Here is an 18,312-nt window from a genome sequence, read left to right as displayed (position 1 = left end):
GAGCCGTGAGTTGGGGTCTTTTGGCCACTACACACAAGCTGTTATTCTCTCCGCCCTTCCACCTGCGAAATGGGGATAATCAGTGCGGTCCTACCTTGCAGGCATGCTTGCAAGGATTAGAGAGGCCATAATAAACAAAGCGCTTCTTACAACTTGAAATGTGCAATGAGTTACTTGTTATGGGTTCTTTTTTCCTGGGTGAGATAGCAGAGTAAGGGGGAGAAGACCAGGGAAATCTATTCCAAAGGGGTGGTTTCTCCTCCCTGTATTTTCTTTCTCCCTCCCAACCGCCGCATTTCCCCTTGTCATGTGGAATGGACTGCTATAAAGCCCTCCAAGATGCCGTTGCCAAAACCAATTGCAACCTGATCTCGTTTTCTTAACTCGCTCTCTTTTTCTCTCGCCCGCCAAGGGCAATCTGGTAATATTTGGCATCTGCGCCTCCCGAATTCCTTCAGCGTGCGGAAATAATAAAAAACTGGACTTTTCAGGTTTTGCTTTCGAGGGGCAAAGGAAGAAGTCGGGGAGGAATCAGATAGTTGGAAAAGCGTGTTTGCAAAAACATTGCATCTCCTCTCTGCGCAGGACAGAGTTTGGTTTCATAGTAGGGGTGTGAGTTAGCAGAGCTGGATATATTAGCTGTAATACTGTCAAGGACAGAGTTGTGAACATATTGCCACCCCCAGATTCTTGCAGCCAGAATATTTTGTGGGGAAATCACTTTTCTTCTGCCAGTGAGGTCATTTGTGCACCAATCTGCAGGACGTGTGGGGTGGGTGTGTTGTTGATGCTGAGCCACATCAGCTGTCATCCTTGACCACCGTAAGTGCTGGCTGGATCTGATGGGAATTGTAGTGCGACAGTACTTGTTGAGCCAAAGGTTAGCCACAACTGGCCTAGGCGTCAGATGAGAGTCTGTAGTCCCTGCGCAGGAGGAGAAGAGTGTGCAATTTATCCCTTGCCATTTGTAAAATAATAATCATGCTTCTGGCAACAGGTTCTGCTAGGTTGTGCTACAATAAGCATGCACACCAGGTGTGTGTGTGGGGGGGACCTCTGGCCCTGCAAGCATTACTGAGCTTCCACTCCCAGCACTCCACTCCCAGCAAGCATGCCCAGGGATGATGGGAGTTGTAGTTCAGCAGCGCCTGGAGGCCGAAAGGTTCCATGCAGCTGAAACAAGTCGCAAGTACTAGTTACAGGTAGGTGTTGGTCTGCCATAGTCGAAACAAAATAAAAAAATTCCTTCCAGTAGCACCTTAAAGACCAACTAAGTTTGTTATTGGTATGAGCTTTCGTGTGCATGCACACTTCTTCAGATACTAAGTGTGCATATCTGAAGAAACGAAGTGTGCATGCACACGAAAGCTCAGACCAATAACAAACTTAGTTGGTCTTTAAGGTGCTACTGGAAGGAATTTTTTTAAGTTGCAAGTATTCCGCCTTGTGGGATATCTTTGGGAGAAGCAAAGGCTAAGGCAGTGGTGTCCAAACCTTTCTCAAAGAGAGCCAGATGTGATGAAGTGAAGGGCCCTGAGGGGCGGCCAAAGGGTTGAACTTGTTGAGCTTTTTTCGGGAATTTAACCCCAAGAGATGAACTGCCTCAGGGTCTGGATTGAACCGACTGGCAGGCTGGATTAGGCACACAAAATAGACTTTGGACATGCCTGGGCTAAAGAGTTGACCTTACACAAATCTGGAGCAGAGTCCCTAAGGCGGTTGGATGGCACCTTGTATGCCTCCTTACAGCAACTTCTGCAGCCAAGCTGGCGCCAAATGTCTTGCTCGGCTTTCTTTTGGACCCCATCAGTGAGGCCGGGGGGGGGGGGGAGGCTTGATATCTGGGCTGCCCAGGACCTCCAGACACATTGCCCAGGCTTGCACCCTGGGGAGGTCACTTGGCTGCTACTAACACAGCGGTTTGACTTCACCCTCGGAGGCGCACTCCATTGCCTCTTGAGACAGATGCCGACAAATTCCTTCTCGGAAGCCAAGCTAAGAGAGTCCCAGGTCGGAACACGAGAAGCTGTGGGAGCAGGCCCATCTAGTTCAGCTTCCCGTTCTCCCAAGTGCCTCAGCTCCGGGGATTCACCAGCCGCGAGATGGCTCTTGTGGGGTCTCAGGCCTTAGAATCCTAGAATCCTAGAATCATAGAATCATAGAGTTGGAATAGACCACAAGGGCCATCGAGTCCAACCCCCTGCCAAGCAGGAAACACCATCAGAGCACTCCTGACATATGGTTGTCAAGCCTCTGCTTAAAGACCTCCAAAGTAGGAGACTCCACCACACTCCTGGGCAGCAAATTCCACTGTCAAACAGCTCTTACTGTCAGGAAGTTCTTCCTAATGTTTAGGTGGAATCTTCTTTCTTGTAGTTTGGATCCATTGCTCCGTGTCCGCTTCTCTGGAGCAGCAGAAAACAACCTTTCTCCCTCCTCTATATGACATCCTTTTATATATTTGAACATGGCTATCATATCACCCCTTAACATCCTCTTCTCCAGGCTAAACATGCCCAGCTCCCTTAGCCGTTCCTCATAAGGCATCGTTTCCAGGCCTTTGACCATTTTGGTTGCCCTCCTCTGGACACGTTCCAGTTTGTCAGTGTCCTTCTCGAATTGTGGTGCCCAGAACTGGACACAGTACTCCAGGTGAGGTCTGACCAGAGCAGAATACAGTGGCACTATTCCTTCCCTTGATCTAGATGCTATACTCCTATTGATGCAGCCCAGAATTGCATTGGCTTTTTTAGCTGCCTTGCTTGTGGGTTTCCCAGAACGGACATCTGGTTGGGCCACTGCGAGAACAGGAGGCTGGCCTGGCCTGGCCTGGCCTGACCAGCAAGGCCCTTCTCACAATCTTACGGATATTTTTCACAACCAGCCTTTGCCAAAAACAACCTTCCTCTCCCCAGGCATGAAGACGGCACAGTCCGGTTCTGGGATGCTTCGGGAGTCTCCCTCAAGCCTCTGTACAAGCTGGGCACGGCCAACATTTTCCAGACGGACTGTGAGCACAACGACAGCCTGAACCAGTCTTGCGAGGAGGACTGGCCGCCCTTCCGGAAGGTATACCACCACCCCCTCCAAATGCCGGTGGGTGGGGGGCTCTTTGCTCATTGGGGCAGAGTGACTCCTCTCGTATCACAGTAGCTCTGTGCCTCTTGAGCTTTGCAGTTCAACAGGCATGGATAGAGATCTTCCCATTGCCTTTCACCCACATCCTTCAGCCCAGACACTGAGGTCCAGCTTCAAGGGCCTTCTGGCAGTTCCCTCACTGTGAGAAGTGAGGTTACCGGGAACCAGGCAGAGGGCCTTCTTGGTGGTGGCCCCCGCCCTGTGGAACACCCTCCTATCAGATGTCAAGGAGATCAATAATTATACGAGCTTCGGAAGACATCTGAAGGCAGCCCTGTATTGGGACGTTTTTAATGTTTGATGTTTTAGTGTGCTCTTTTATCTGTTGGGAGCCACCCAGAGGAATTGGGGCAACCCAGTCATATGGGCAGGGCACAATCAACAACAAGAGCAACATTAACAAAACAAACAAGCAACAATTTTTACTGTTACCTTGCTTGAGGGAGAAATCTTTGTTTTATGCCTGCAGTCCAATCACAGGTTACCAGTAAGTCCCTCTTCCCAGGGAGTTCTGGGAATTGTAGCTCTTTCAGAGGAATGGGGAGGTGTGTGTCTCTGCTCCCTTAACAAACTACAGCTCCCAGGGTTCTTTGGGGGAACTGACGGCTCTTGCAAATGGTAGGGTACGGCTTTGAATGCACAGTGCTGATGGAGCCTCGGAGTAGAGAAGCAGCTTGCTCTGTGTTGATTTCTGCTACGTCGGTACTCGTTATCTTGTCTCACTCGTTTCTAAACGAATTCAGCAATGCATCTTTTAAAATCTGTTCTCTTTTCTGAAAAAGATTTGGCTAATGCTTGTGGAATTGTGCCCCCAAGTGGAAGAAGGGAGGCATTGCAGCTTTTGAGCTGGATGGAAACTTTCGTAGTCTGAACCTCATCTACTACGTAAAAGTATTTATTGCATTTTTTTTAAACAATTTTTTTTTAAACAAACATTTGCATGCTTGCTCATTGAGTTCAAGGCATCTTTCCCACCCCACGCCCTTTTCGACCCATGGACTGTGGGGAGAGGGGGCAGTGTTTTCAGTATCAACCAGTTTGGGAAACTTGCTTCACGCGGTCTGATGAAACACTGCAGAAAGAGGCCCGTTGTGATCTTCTCCTCTACTCCCACCATATGAACACACGCTCCAATATATACAGCACTTGACTGCTTTCTTCTTACAGAGGGAGTTGTGTCGCGCTGATCTTCATATCCTTTGCTTCTCTCTCTCCCTGGAAATGAATGCATGAATATCTGTCTTCCAGGTTGGCTGCTTTGACCCTTACAGCGATGACCCCAGGCTGGGGATTCAGAAGATTGCTCTGTGCAAATACACAGCTAAGATGGTGGTGGCTGGCACAGCAGGGCAGGTAACTGGGAAAGGCGTAATTTTTCTGAACCCCATGATGCAAAAAAAATCAAATATCTTTAATACGGTCAATGACCAGGAAACAGTTTATAAAATATGACATTAAGAGTAATATTGTGCTAGAAGTAGCAGTAAAAATATGGCCAGTTCTCAGAGTTGGTGCTTATATTTATGACCAGGTTTCGAGTTTTAAGTTTTTAAAATTCAATTCAGGAGTCGCTACTGTTTAGTATCATTCCTTCGATGTTTACAGTTTGGACTCCTTTGTAGACATCGTTGCTCGTCTTATTCTTGTTGCAATGTAACAGTACTTTGCCACGGACCTGTTAATTTCAGGCTCTTTGTCAGCTAAGAGGTGTCTGATATAGGTGTCATCTGTGCTACGAGGTATTTTCCTCAGAATCGGTTCGATCAGCTCTTTTCTTGAGTCTCGATATAGTGGGCAGTATAAGATGACATGCCCAATGGTTTCGATTTCATTGCTGTTACAGGGACATAGTCTTTGTTCGATCGGTGTTTTATTGTATCTTCCCTCTAGAAGAGCTGAAGGGAGAGCGTTGAAGCGGGCCCTGGAAAATGCCCATCGGTGTTTAGCATTGTCTAGAACTTTGAGATAGTTTGCTAGATGGGGCCTTTGGGAATTGTATAGAGGTTTATAAGTTATCGGAAGTTGGTTAAAGTCATTTTGGGTTTCAATGTCCCTGAGCCTTTCTTTGATTATGTTCTTGGCCCTTCCCCTTTCTAAACTTAATAAATACTCTGGGGAGAGACCATATGTGGCCAGTTTTCTGAGGATGCCCCTCAACCAGCTAGACTGGAATTTGTCGAGAAGCATCAGGGAAAGTAGTCCAACCGGCGAGTTGTTAAGTCTTAGCCAAGTGCATAAGGTTCTTATCCATACTTTGGCTTTAATGCTGTATAAGCCCGCTTCCAGTCGTAGGGCGGCGTTTGGGACGCATTTAGGTGTTTGCAGGAGTGATCTAAGGAAACCTGATTGTATCTTCTCATATGGGTCTAGATTAGAGAGGGAGACGATTGGTGCGCCATATAGGATTTGTGCTGTTGGTTTTGCCACGAATAGTTTAATTGTAGTAGGAATGAAATTTCCTCCCGTTGTACGATGGAATCTTAGGATTGCTGTTGTACTTTTTTGTGCTGTAAAGGAGCTGTAGTTTATGTGGGCAGTCTTCTTCCTTGATGCTTGGAATATCACTCCTAGATATTTAAAGCATGTCACTTGTTCAATCTCCTGATTGTCTAAATTCCATCTATATATTTTCCTTTTGTTAGAGAAAACCATGATTTTTGTTTTTTGGTAGTTCACTGCTAGTTTCTCTTCTCTACAATATTGGGACAAGCTGTTAAGAGCTCTTTTGAGGCCCATCTGAGTCTGGGACAGTATAACCGCATCGTCTGCATAGAGTAAGATAGGCAGTTTTTTGTCTGCTAATTTTGGGGCGTGTGTATCCGCTCCTTGTAGGTGGTCTATTAGGGAGTTTATATAGATGTTGAACAAAAAGGGGGCCAAAATGCATCCTTGTTTAACTCCCTTTGTTGTTCTAATAAAATTAGAGAGTTGACCTTCTTGGCTGCATCTTATACGAAGTCGTGTGTTGTTATACAGTTTGTATATTAGTAGCAGCAGACGTCGGTCTATGGATGATTTATTGAGTTTGTCCCAGAGTCGAGTTCAAAGGCTGCTTTAAAATCTACAAATGCTGCGAATAGGTGGTGATTGTGGTGCGACGTGTATTTCTCAGCTAGGTGCTGTAAGATCAGGCAGTGATCCATTGTGGATCTCCCTTGTCTAAATCCTGCCTGTGCATCATCAAGAATCTTCGCTCTTTCTATCCATTCGCACAGTTTCTCGCTGAGGTGTTTAGCGTATAATTTACTTATTATATTCAGGAGGCTTATAGGTCTATAGTTGGAGGGATCATCCCTCAAGCCTTTTTTATAAATGGGAATAATGATGGAAGTCCCCCAGTCGTATGGGATCTGTGCGGTTCTATCTATATATGTGAACAGAGAGGCTAGCAAGGGGGCCCACCAGTTCGCATTGGTTTTAAATAGTTCCGCTGGTATACAGTCAATTCCGGGGGCTTTCCCGTTCTTTAGTTGGTCAATCAGCAGATGGGTCTCTGTTGATGAGACTGCTGGCCATGGCTGTATCTGATCATCCGGTATGTCTAATGCATAGGACTCAACGCTAGGTTCCTCATAAAGATTATGGAAGTGTGTTTCCCAGGCTTTCATTGATATGCAGCAGGATAGTTGTGATAGGCCCCTATCCGGCTGTACAGCTACGATTCTCCAGAATAATGATGGGTTACTTGATTTGGAGGCCTCTATCAGTTGCTGCCATAATAACTTCATTGCGTATCTTTTCTTTTGTGTCAGAAGTTTTTTGTAACTTCTTTTGGCTTCAAGCATCTTTTGTCTGTTATCCTCTGTTGGATTATCCTTATGGCAGATGAAGAAGTGGATCAATGATTTCTTGGAGGTAATACACTCATGATCGAACCACTCCCTGGAAGTTTTCCGACGGTGGGGAGACTTGGAATTCGGTTTTACCACAAACCCTTGAATTTTTTGTATAAGCATTTCATATGTTGTCATCATGTTCGGGGCGCTCTCCTCTATTTCTAAGCATCCTTCCATAATTGCTTTTGAGAGACAGTAGCTCTCCTCAGTTTTGTACCAGTTAGATATCCGCTCGCTCACTTGTCCGTTCCATCTGATTTTCTTGAGGTCTGATCCGGGTGTTAGATCTGGTTGATATCTGTGTTGTGGTTTGGGCAGATCAAAGGGTAAATCATACACGAGGGATAAAGGTAGATGATCACTTTCAGCTCTTGCTGTAATGGTGAATTTTGATATCCTAGGGATCAGGTCCTGGGAAACAATGCAATAATCTATCGTTGACAGTTTGTGTCCTGACCAATATGTGTATTGACCAGGATAGTCTCCTTTTACAGCCCCATTCAGTAAGTGTAGATTCTGTCTGTAGGTCATGTGTGCTAAATGTAGTCCTCCAATGTTGCATGTCTTATCGTAGGATGATCTTATCATTAGGGGTGGGATAGTTTCCATTTCTGGAGGCCATTGGTGAAAATGTGCATATAGGGCGTTGTCGTTAGGGCCCACTCTTGCGTTTAGGTCACCAGCTAGTAATATCATGGCTGACGGGTGTTGTCTCCTCCATTGCACCACGTGGGCTTCCACTTCTTTCCATAGTTGTTCTACTTGTGCCTGCCGACGACATGTAGGTAAGTATAAGTTTATGCATAGCAGTTTGCTTTGTCCGAAATCTAGAACTGCTGCTACAGACCATTCATCATTGGAGGGTAATTGGATAATATTAGCTTGTATCTGCGTTGAGAACAGTAAGGCTAAGCCTCCTTTGGGTCTGCCCCCTCTTTGACTAGGTGTTGCTCTTTTAGTACATGAGTGGTAATTATCCAGGTAGAGCTCGTCTATCGACCAGGTTTCCTGGATGAACAGGATGTCAAATTTAGTGAGGAAGTCCATTAGGTTGGGATCTTTGCTTTTCGCTCCCCACCCTGCGATGTTCCATGTACAGGTGGACAGCTTGTGATTTTTGGTTGTCAGACATCTCAAGGGACGTTCAAACTTAGGTTTATAGCCAATTTGGGATTTATCATTCATTATGTCCGTTTTAGGATGTGTAGTGGGACATTTTGGCAGTGTGTGAACTTGGGCATACTTTAGTGTCCCATAGGGGCGTTCTTTCCCCGTGATCTTATATCAGTCCGTGTGAATGGTGTCTAGGACTCCTAGGTTGTCCACAAAGATTGAACCGTTCTTGCCTGGTGGTACCGCTATTTCAGCTTGATGTGTTATTGTTTTCTTTGTTATAGGTGGTTCCGTAGGTCCGAGTTCCTCTGGCGATAGGAATAGCCTTAGTCTCCACTCACTGTTGGATAAAGGTTTTGTGGTATAGGTTGCATAGTTAAATTCCCTGGTGTTGGGTGTGGCTAGGAATGTAATAGATTTCCTTATAGATGCTAATCTTTCAATTAGTGCGTCCTGAGCTTTGTGTATTTGTTCAATAGTTGCTATGAAGCGGTTTTCCTTCTCTATGTTGGAGCTTTCATCTGGTACGTGGTTTGGGGGTAGGGTTTTTGGACTTTTAGCCAGCTGGTTTGGGGCTTTGTCTGCCTCTAGTTGAAGCATTTTATAGTTCTTGTTCGTCATAGACATTGTCGGCTTTATTTTTATCTTATCAGTCTTGATTGTTTCGATGAGAGGAATGGGAGTACCGGACACTTCAAATAGGCGAGTCACCTGCAATCCAACCCTTTGTAGCTTGTCCTTATTGTCTGAAACTAGTTTGGTTGTGTGCCAGTCTCTGAATGTTACCACAACTCTGTTTAGGTCCTTGTCTGATGGCAGAAATTTAACATTAATGATGTTTTCTGCTGGGACGAATCCTCTAACGGCTAATTCAGTTTTCTTGAGAATATAAATTCTCTGTTGTGCTGGAGAAAGGAGATCTTTGTGCGTATATACAGGTAGGATGATGAGTTTTTGTTTATTTAGAATTAGATTTCTGTGAGAGTATGTTGTTTTAGGAGTAATTTCTTGCTTAGGGGTCGGGTTTTCTCTTGGTTTTCCCGCGGTTCCATTCGGGAGCGCTAGTTGCTCTGTTGAATTTTGAAGCCTAGCCTTATGGAGTTCCTCTGTTGAACTGAAAAGCCCAGTCTTATGAAGGTTTTTGTTTGGGCTTCGGCTGTTATCAAGGGGAGGCAGGACTGGGTTAGCTGGGTTCATTGGATTTGAATTTTCTAGTAGCTTAAATAGTCTTGTGAAATTCATTTTCTTTGTTCGAGATGGGAGCTTTGTCTTCCTTCCCATTTTTACGTTCTTGGGCTTCTTCTCTTTATTCCTAGGACACTTCCCCTTTAAGAGGGGTTTCTTAGGGTCAATTAAGTTTCCCTTCTGGTTTGCTTTGATCCTAGATGTTTTCCTTTTTTCCACATTATGTCGGGTTTTATTTTCCTTACTGGTGTTATCGTTTGGTGTGCTAGAGAGAATTTTATATGAATGCAAGTTGTCTGTTCTCCTAGTTATTTCAGTCAGAGTGGTAAGTAGGCCCAAGCATTCTGAGAGGAAGTCTTTGATGTGTCCCAGTTCTCTGCCTATCTGCCACTTCTGTTCGTTTAACAGATCATTATATAGCCCTGTTAGTATGTAGGGGAGGCATTCCAAGTCCAGATATTGGGGTCTTGTGTCCTCCAAGCCCTCATTCGTCACAATGTGAAACCCCATCTTCTCCCCGGACCTTGTTCTCTGGGAGGGCTCATCTGTCTTAATTACTGGGTTTTCCTCTTGTGACTCTTGTTCCTGCTCCAGCCCCGGTTGATTCACTGAGGTTTCATCTTCTATGGCAACTTGTTTTATTTCCATTGCCAGATTGACTCCCACCCCTTCTTCGTCTGTTTCCATTATCTCCCCGTACCTGGTGCGGTCTATGGACCATTCGTGGGGGTGTCGTTTGTCAGCATTATTTATTTTGTCTGTTTTCGGTTTAAAATATTGTGAGATTTTCACCTGCCTTCCTCTTGTAGAGGGTTCAGCCGCTTTGGTGAGGGGGATCCCCAGCTCTTTATAGCTCTGTCTTGTAAACACCATTCTCTAGGTTGAAAGCTTCCCTTATTGGGCACTTTATTACAGGAATAAAGGTAGAGGTAAAGTTTGGAAAACCGGTGTCCAGGCTGTTGGGTCAGGGAGCCTCCCTACCTTTCCCTCTTTAAGCCTTAGCTTTAGCTTGGGGCGGAAGGGTATTCATGGGGGAGTTCTTGGACTTATCTTATCGATGTTAGGCTCAATGGAATTCAGCGGTTTCCTCTGCTTCTTTGGTTGTATTTCAAGCCGATCCGTCGTCCGGGAGCTCCAAGGTTGTAAGTCAGTGTGGCAGTATCAGTAAACAGTGCAACGATAAAACAATAAAACAATAAAAGTATAAAGGAATAAACTAATTAAAACGAGGCGACAGGACAGGCAACCAACAGTCTTTAAGGTCCTTAAGGTGCAGTTTTGGGGTCTTGAAGAGGCTAAAACTAATAAAAACACTTAGTTAAAATCAGAGGCTCTAATTAGGCTGCTACCTCCGTCGCCATCTTGGCCTCCTCCCCCATGATGCAATCCCTCCTAGCCTGCCCACACCTGCCTGGCCCGGACGCTGCAGCTGGTACGGAAGGCAGCAGCCAGGCAAATGGTGAGGGCAGGTGGCTAGCAGCATGCCAGATCTCTGCTTAAGCAACCACACTGCCATGCCGGGTTCCAGGTTATTGTGCTGATACAGCGGTAGCTTGGTTCTCACACTTAATCCGTTCCTGTAGTCTGTTCCAAAAGCAAAGAGTTCCAAAACCAAGGCACGCTTTCCCATAGAAAGTAATGCAAAATGGATTAATCCGTTCCAGACTTTTAAAAACAACCTCTGGAACAGCAATATAACATGAATTTCTGCCGTGTGAAACTGGGAAGCAGATTCCTTTTGGCCCTGATCCCCATCTTTCTGCCCTCCCCCGTGGCAGGTGCTGGTGATGGAGCTCGCCGATGAAAAGTCGGAGCACCTGATCAACGTAGCCGTGGTCGACCTCCTCCAGGACCGCGAGGGCTTCACGTGGAAGGGCCACGACCGCCTCGCCCCCAAGAACGGCTCCCTCGCCTTCGCCCCCGGCTTCCAGCCCTGCATCCTCGTCCAGTGCATGCCCCCGGCGGCTGTGACGGCCGTCACGCTGCACTCCGAGTGGAACTTGGTGGCTTTTGGGACCAGCCACGGTTTCGGGGTGTACGATTATTACCGGAGGAACTCTGTGCTGGCCAGGTAGGGGGCTGGGGGGGTGGCAGGGCGAGTTTTAAGGTGAAAGCACCTTCATTTGAATCCTCAAGCAATTTGTATCCGAGCTCAATTCAGAGTGCTGGTTTTGACCCTATAAAGCAGGGATAGTCAACCTTTTTATACCTACCACCCACTAATGCATCAGATTTAAATGGGGTTTTTAAAATAAAAGGCTTTTGGAGGAAAAATCTTTCTAAAGATAGTTTTCTATTTAAGTTACATTATAGTCCAAAGGCTATTCATCGGGAAATAAGGATTTGTTTTAAGTTTGGCATGTGTGCTGAAACTTAGTTTTAAGTTTTGTTTTTTTTTTTAAAAAAAAAACATTTAACCACATCAGTTAACAAACATGGATACATATGCTATAATGTTACTCTTTTAGTTAAATAAGTTGTTTAAATTGTTATTGAGGAAATGATTATTTTTCTCCTTCCGATAAAGTACAGCAGAAAAGTTGTCCTAATATTAACAGTTAACTTATTAAACCTCGCAATAATGTCACAATTATCCATCTATGTATTTCTAATAGTATAACCAAATCAGAATTTTTTGATATACAGTGGTACCTCGGGTTACATACGCTTCAGGTTACATATGCTTCAGATTACAGACTCTGCTAACCCAGAAATATTACCTCAGGTTAAGAACTTTGCTTCAGGATGAAAACAGAAATTGCACGCTGGCGGCGCAGCGGCAGCAGGAGGCCCCATTAGCTAAAGTGGTGCTTCAGATAAGAACAGTTTCAGATTAAGAACAGACCCCCCAGAACGAATTAAGTTCTTAACCCAAGGTACCACTGTAACTGTAAAAACTACTCTGAAAATTTATTATTCCAAAAATGAAACCTTCATCTGCTTGTAAATATTAAGATTATACCAGCAAGAATGAGTCTTTCTAAAAAAAAAGTTTTAAATCAAGTCTAACTGACTAATGATTTAAATTGTGATTTAAATCGATTTGATTTAAATCAAATCCACCCTTCTTCTGTCTCTCAAACAGGTGCACGCTGCACCCCAATGACTCCCTCGCCATGGAGGGGCCTCTTTCTCGGGTGAAGTCCCTGAAGAAGTCTCTCCGGCAGTCCTTCCGCAGGATCCGAAAAAGCAGGGTGTCCGGGAAGAAGAGGGTCAACACCAGCAGCCCCTCAAGCAAGGTGAGTGGACTGGGGCGCGTGCCCAGTTAGGAAAGCTGCGGGTTCGAGTTCTGGGTTAAACCCTAACAAAGGTTTAGGAAGGAGGGGAAGGAGGGAGGGAGGAAGGAAGGGAGAGGGAGGTTGAGGTTTTGGGACTGGTGTGAAGACATGGCAGCAGCAAGGGAAGGGAGCCTTTTCGTTTCCCAGTTTCGGGGGAGAGATGCTTCTTGGAAGGGGATGCGCCTCAAAAGGCCCTGATTGGAGAAAGGGGAAATGGCTCCGTCTCCCGGGGAAAAGGAGCCTGGCAAAGGTGAAAAATGGAGTGGAGAATTAATAATAATAATAATAATAATAATAATAATAATAATAATAATAATAATTTATTTATACCCTGTCCATCTGGCTGGGTTTCCCCAGCCACTCTGGGCGGCTTCCAACAAAATATTAAAATACAGTACCGTATTTTTCGCCCTATAAGACGCACCGGCCCATAGGACGCACCTAGATTGGGGGGGGGGGATAAAGGGAAAAAAAATTATTCCCCCCACCCAGGCGCGGGGCTGGGGCAGGGGAAGCCCGAGCTTCCCCCGACCCCAGCCCCCAGAACGGGTCCCAGAGCGATGCCGAAGCTGTGCGCTGGGCTCCCTAGGGCTGCGCAGAGCTTTCTGAAACCTGGAGAAGGAGAGGGGTCGGTGCGCACCAACCCCTATCGCTCACCAGGCTTCAGCAAAAGCCTGTATTCGCCCCATAGGACGCACACACATTTCCCCTTCATTTTTGGAGGGGAAAAAGTGTGTCCTATAGGGCGAAAAATACGGTAATCTGTTTTAATTAAAAGCTTCCCTAAAGAGGGCTGCCTTCAGATGTCTTCTAAAAGTCTGGTAGTTGTTCTTTTTGACATCTGGTGGGAGGGCGTTCCAGAGGATGGGTGCCACTACCGAGAAGGCCCTCTGCCTGGTTCCCTGTAAGTTGGCTTCTCGCAGCGAGGGAACCGCCAGAAGGCCCTTGGTGCTGGACCTCAGTGTCTGGACTGAACGATGGGGTGGAGAGGCTCCTTCAGGTATACTGGACCAAGGCCATTTAGGGCTTTAAAGGTCAGCACCAACACTTTGAATTGTGCTTGGAAACGTACTGGGAACAGCTGCCGGTCAAGATAAGCAGCATTGGGCTAGATCAGGGGGAACCCTTTGGTTGTTGCTGGCCTCTGACTGACTCCCAGTGGCCCCCAGCCAACAAGGCCAGTGGTCAAGGATGAGTCAGAGTCCATCAGTCTCAAGAGGAGAACAGAATAAAAAGATAAACGGAAGATAAAAAGGGGCCAGAAGCCCTAGTTGGGGATGGATGGGGAATGTGATATTGTAGAGCAGGGTGGCACGGAACTGCTTTTGGAGCATCACTCGAACTGTTTCTCATCCCTGGCGATGGCTTGACATGAATCTGCCCCCTCTCCTCTTGCCCCCGTCAGGTGCAGGAGGCAAATGCCCAGCTGGCTGAGCAGCCCGGCCCCCACGAGGTGGAGATGACCCCCGTCCAGCGGCGGATTGAACCCCGCTCGGCCGACGACTCGTTGTCGGGAGTCGTGCGCTGCCTCTACTTTGCCGATACCTTCCTCCGAGACGGTAAGGAGGAGGAAGAGGTGCAACGCGGGTGGAAAGGGACCGGAGTCTGGGATGGTTGGGACTCTACTGCCCAACAGTCCCAGACACCCATATCTGGTGGCAAGGGATGATGGGAGTTGTAGTTTGACAGCGCCTGAAGGGCATCTAGTTGGGAAAGCCTGGCAGCATCAGTCCTGGAATTGGTCACTTGCCACGTTTAAAAGGCAATTTATTCCGCTCTCACTACATTTCGCTAACTCTTAGTTCTATATTTGAGCTTTCATGCGATGCAAAAGCCACTTCTGGAACTTGCAGTGAAGTAAAGCGCAACTTTGGCGCTCGTTTTTGTGTTACTTGCCTCCAGAAAAAACACAACCATTTGCAAATACAGTGGTACCTCTGGTTAAGAACTTAATTTATTCTGGAGGTCCGTTCTTAACCTGAAACTGTTCTTAACCTGAAGCACCACTTTAGCTAATGGGGCCTCCCGCTGCCGCCACACGATTTCTGTTCTTATCCTGAAGCAAAGTTCTTAACCCGAGGTCTGGGTTAGCGGAGTCTGTAACCTGAAGCGTCTGTAACCTGAAGCGTTTGTAACCCAACTAATGTAATATGGAAATGAGCGCTAAACTTGTACTATGTTCCACTATAGTTCCACTATTATTACTATTAATAATACAGTGGTGCCCCGCAAGACGAATGCCTCGCAAGACGAAAAACTCGCTAGACGAAAGGGTTTTTCGGTTTTGCGTTGCTTCGCTAGACGAATTTCCCTATGGGCTTGCTTCGCAAGACGAAAACATCTTGCGCTTTTTTTTAAAGCCGCTTGAAGAGGCGCAGTTGCGACAGACCGTGCTTCGCAAGACGAAAAATATCGCAAGACGAAAAGACTCACGGAACGAATTATTTTCGACTTGCGAGGCACCACTGTAATTACATTTCTATACTGCTCTTCACCCAAAGATCACAGAGTGGTTTGCAATATTAAAACTCAAAAATAAGGTTCTTGGCTCTTAGAATCGTAGCACTGAGAGGGACCTGGGAGGTCATCCATCCCAGCCCTCAGCTCATTGCAGGATGCCTTCTCTCACTGCCTGTCTTCTCCCCTCTTCCCCCCCCCCCCAGCTGCGCATCATGGGCCCACCATGTGGGCCGGCACAAACTCTGGCTCGGTGTTTGCCTACGCCCTGGAGGTCCCTTCGCAGGAGAAGTTTTCCGAGCGCTCGGTGGAGGCGGTCTTGGGCAAGGAGATCCAACTCATGCACAGAGCGCCCGTGGTGTCGATCGCCGTCTTAGACGGCCGGGGTAACCCTCTTCCGGAACCGTACGAGGTCTCGCGGGACCTGGCCAAAGCCCCCGACATGCAGGGCAGCCACTCAGTGCTCATCGCCTCAGAAGAGCAGTTCAAGGTAATCTTGAGGGAGGGGCAGAATCTCTAGCCGTGTGAGAAAGTTATTTGGGTATCGAGTGCCCTTGGGGGCCACTGGCACCTCAATCTTACGAGGGCTGAGTCGGGGAGGTTCATGAAAAGTGCCCCTTTGTGAGAGGGGGTGTGCTGAGTTATGAACAAGGCCAACGGTGACCGCTCATTCAGAGTAAAGGCAAAGCATTTCCCTCTCTCTCAATTGACTGCCTGCCAGCTGCTTCTGTCTCCACCACCTCTGTGTCAGTGCTGCCCTCGTAGAGCATGGCAGCGAAGAGTATAGGGACAAAACTGGAATCGGTGGGCTCTGCCTGTCGCTGGTTCTCTGGCGCCACCTACTGTTGGGCTCCCCTCCTTCTGCCCTACCAGTAGCAATAGGCACCAAGCTGATGCTAACAAAACCTGGGTGGGTGCTGTTGTCCTGCAAGTTTGGCAAGGGGGCTCCTATTTTGCCTTGAGCTTCTGGGAACGAGAGAGAAGATGCAGTTCTTTCGGAGAAAATAACTGAGTTTTCTGAGAACCAGCTCCCTCCTGAGCCAGGGAGGGCGGAGCTTCAGCTGGGCGGGGCTAAAGCCTCGCACGTCCTCCTTGCGTGCCCCCCACCCACTTCCCGCTGTCTCTCACTCCAGGTCTTCACGCTGCCCAAAGTCAGCGCCAAAACCAAGTTCAAGCTGACGGCCCACGAGGGCTGCCGGGTACGGAAAGTGGGGCTGGTGAACTTTGTCAGCGCGGCGTGCGAGGACTACGCAGAGAACTGCCTCGCCTGCCTCACCAACCTGGGGGACATCCACGTCTTCACGGTGCCCAGTCTGCGGCCGCAGGTGCACTACGACTGCATCCGGAAGGAGGACATCAGCGGAATCGCCTCGTGCGTCTTCACCAAACACGGGCAAGGTGAGCCCGGAAGGAGCAAGGAGGCAACGTGGGGCAGGAGGAAGACTTAGACCCAGAGCGAAAGAGGGGGCACCGTGGGGCAGGGACACTGAGACCTGGAAGAAGCTGGGAATGATGAGGCACTATGGGGTTGAGCTATGGTAAAGGTAAAGGGACCCCTGACCATTAGGTCCAGTCGTGGCCGACTCTGGGGTTGCAGCGCTCATCTCGCTTTATTGGCTGAGGGAGCCGGCGTACAGCTTCCGGGTCATGTGGCCAGCATGACTAAGCCGCTTCTGGCAAACCAGAGCAGCGCCCGGAAACGCCATTTACCTTCCCGCCGGAGCGGTACCTATTTATCTACTTGCACTTTGACGTGCTTTTCGAACTGCTAGGTTGGCAGGAGCAGGGACTGAGCAACGGGAGCTCAATCCGTCGTGGGGATTCAAACTGCCGACCTTCTGATTGGCAAGTCCTAGGCTCTGTGGTTTAACCCACAGCGCCACCTAGGGGTTGAGCTAGTTAGAGCTAAAAAAAAGCAGATTGAGAACTTGCCCGTGGGGTGGGGCAAGTTAGACCGGGGTGATCAAAGAGTTGGAGCAGGTGAAGGGGCTGGGGGTTGTTTAGGTTGAAGCAGCCTTCCAGATATTCTGGACTTCCAACTCCTATCAGCCCAAGCCATCACAGTTGTGAACACTCTTTTTATTTTTGTCTTTTGGGATTTACTTGGCTTTTCAGATTAAAGTTTTACAATCACATATCCAACATACAACAATAAAACAACGATTCCCTTCCCTTCGTGGGTCCTGTTGTCAATCATTTCCTCCTGCATCTTTTACGATAATCCAAATCTTTTACATCTCCACTATGTCCAAGTGTTATTCCAATCCTACAAAGATTTTAGCTGCTTGCAATGGTTTTTAAGATAAATTGTAAATTTCCCCCATTCCGTATTAAAACTTTGGTATTCCTGATCTCTGATTCTTCCGGTCATCTTAAGCCATTTTGGCATAATCCATCAATTTACAGTAATCTGCCATTCTTCTCTGGTAAGGACTTTATCTTCTTTCTATCTCTGGGCCAATAAAATCCACGCAGCCGTGGTTGCATACATAAATAGTCCTTTCTGCTCTCTTGGGATTTCGGCACCAATAATTCTTAAAAGAAAGGCTTTGGGGGTTTTTTTAGAAAAGGTTATTTTAAACGTTTTTTTCAACTCGTATCATTTCCCAATCATTTCAGTTGTGAACGCTTTCATTTTAACAGTCAGATTTTTTTAAAAAAAGATCAGTGCACTGCAATAAAAGCTGTTCTGTTTACCCATAAAACCAGAAGGAAAACCTACAGTCAGTGTATTAAGGGAAGTGGATTCTGCTGATGGGGCCACGTGACTCTCATCGGGAACAGAGACTGATCAGTGTTGGCTCCCCCATCTCTTTTTTCAGGCTTCTATTTGATCTCTCCGTCGGAGTTTGAGCGATTCTCCCTGAGCACCAGGAATATCACGGAGCCACTGTGTGGGCTGGACACGAGTCGTGTGCACGACTCCACCTGCCTCGGGTAAGTGCAGCTATTTAAGCAGCAACAGTGGCTTTGAAGGAAATGATTGGCGTACCACCGTGACTTCAAGTGCAGGCAAAATATTTTACGGTAGAGGGGAAAACTTGTTTTATACATAGCTGGGCTGTCTGCAAACCTGAAGGGGAAGCTTTGTGTATACAGTCAGCATGCTGTTGCTTTGCTGAACCGCAGCGGGCCCAGAATTCTGCTTCCTGAGAATCTTGGATCCTTTTTTAAAAAGTGAGTCAAGTTTCTAGTCCTTAAAGCAGCAGAGGAAAATGCTTGGAAGTGTTGAGTTATAGAAATCAGTTAACACCGAAGGGGGAGAAATCACGCAAGTATGTTCAATTTGCATATCTTGTGCAGGC

At 47.1% G+C, this 18,312-nt stretch overlaps 1 protein-coding gene across 7 annotated transcripts in view; it reads left to right on the top strand.

The window, feature by feature from the left end:
• The window catches only part of LLGL1 (LLGL scribble cell polarity complex component 1), a 93,339-nt gene that overhangs the window by 66,123 nt on the left and 8,904 nt on the right, over window positions 1-18,312 (top strand). For all 7 annotated transcript variants that reach the window (XM_081169407.1, XM_081169406.1, XM_081169405.1 and 4 more), the window contains exons 12-19: window positions 2,916-3,069; window positions 4,387-4,491; window positions 11,051-11,343; window positions 12,358-12,511; window positions 13,956-14,109; window positions 15,214-15,497; window positions 16,141-16,405; window positions 17,830-17,944. In XM_081169407.1, coding sequence (XP_081025533.1) covers window positions 2,916-3,069; window positions 4,387-4,491; window positions 11,051-11,343; window positions 12,358-12,511; window positions 13,956-14,109; window positions 15,214-15,497; window positions 16,141-16,405; window positions 17,830-17,944 — 1,524 coding nt within the window. The remainder of the gene's footprint in view (window positions 1-2,915; window positions 3,070-4,386; window positions 4,492-11,050; window positions 11,344-12,357; window positions 12,512-13,955; window positions 14,110-15,213; window positions 15,498-16,140; window positions 16,406-17,829; window positions 17,945-18,312) is intronic.

The sequence above is a fragment of the Podarcis bocagei genome, assembly GCF_964188305.1.
Source record: "Podarcis bocagei genome assembly, chromosome: 14".
In the NCBI taxonomy this organism is placed as follows: domain Eukaryota; kingdom Metazoa; phylum Chordata; class Lepidosauria; order Squamata; family Lacertidae; genus Podarcis; species Podarcis bocagei.
This window is presented reverse-complemented; position numbering and strand designations above follow the sequence as displayed.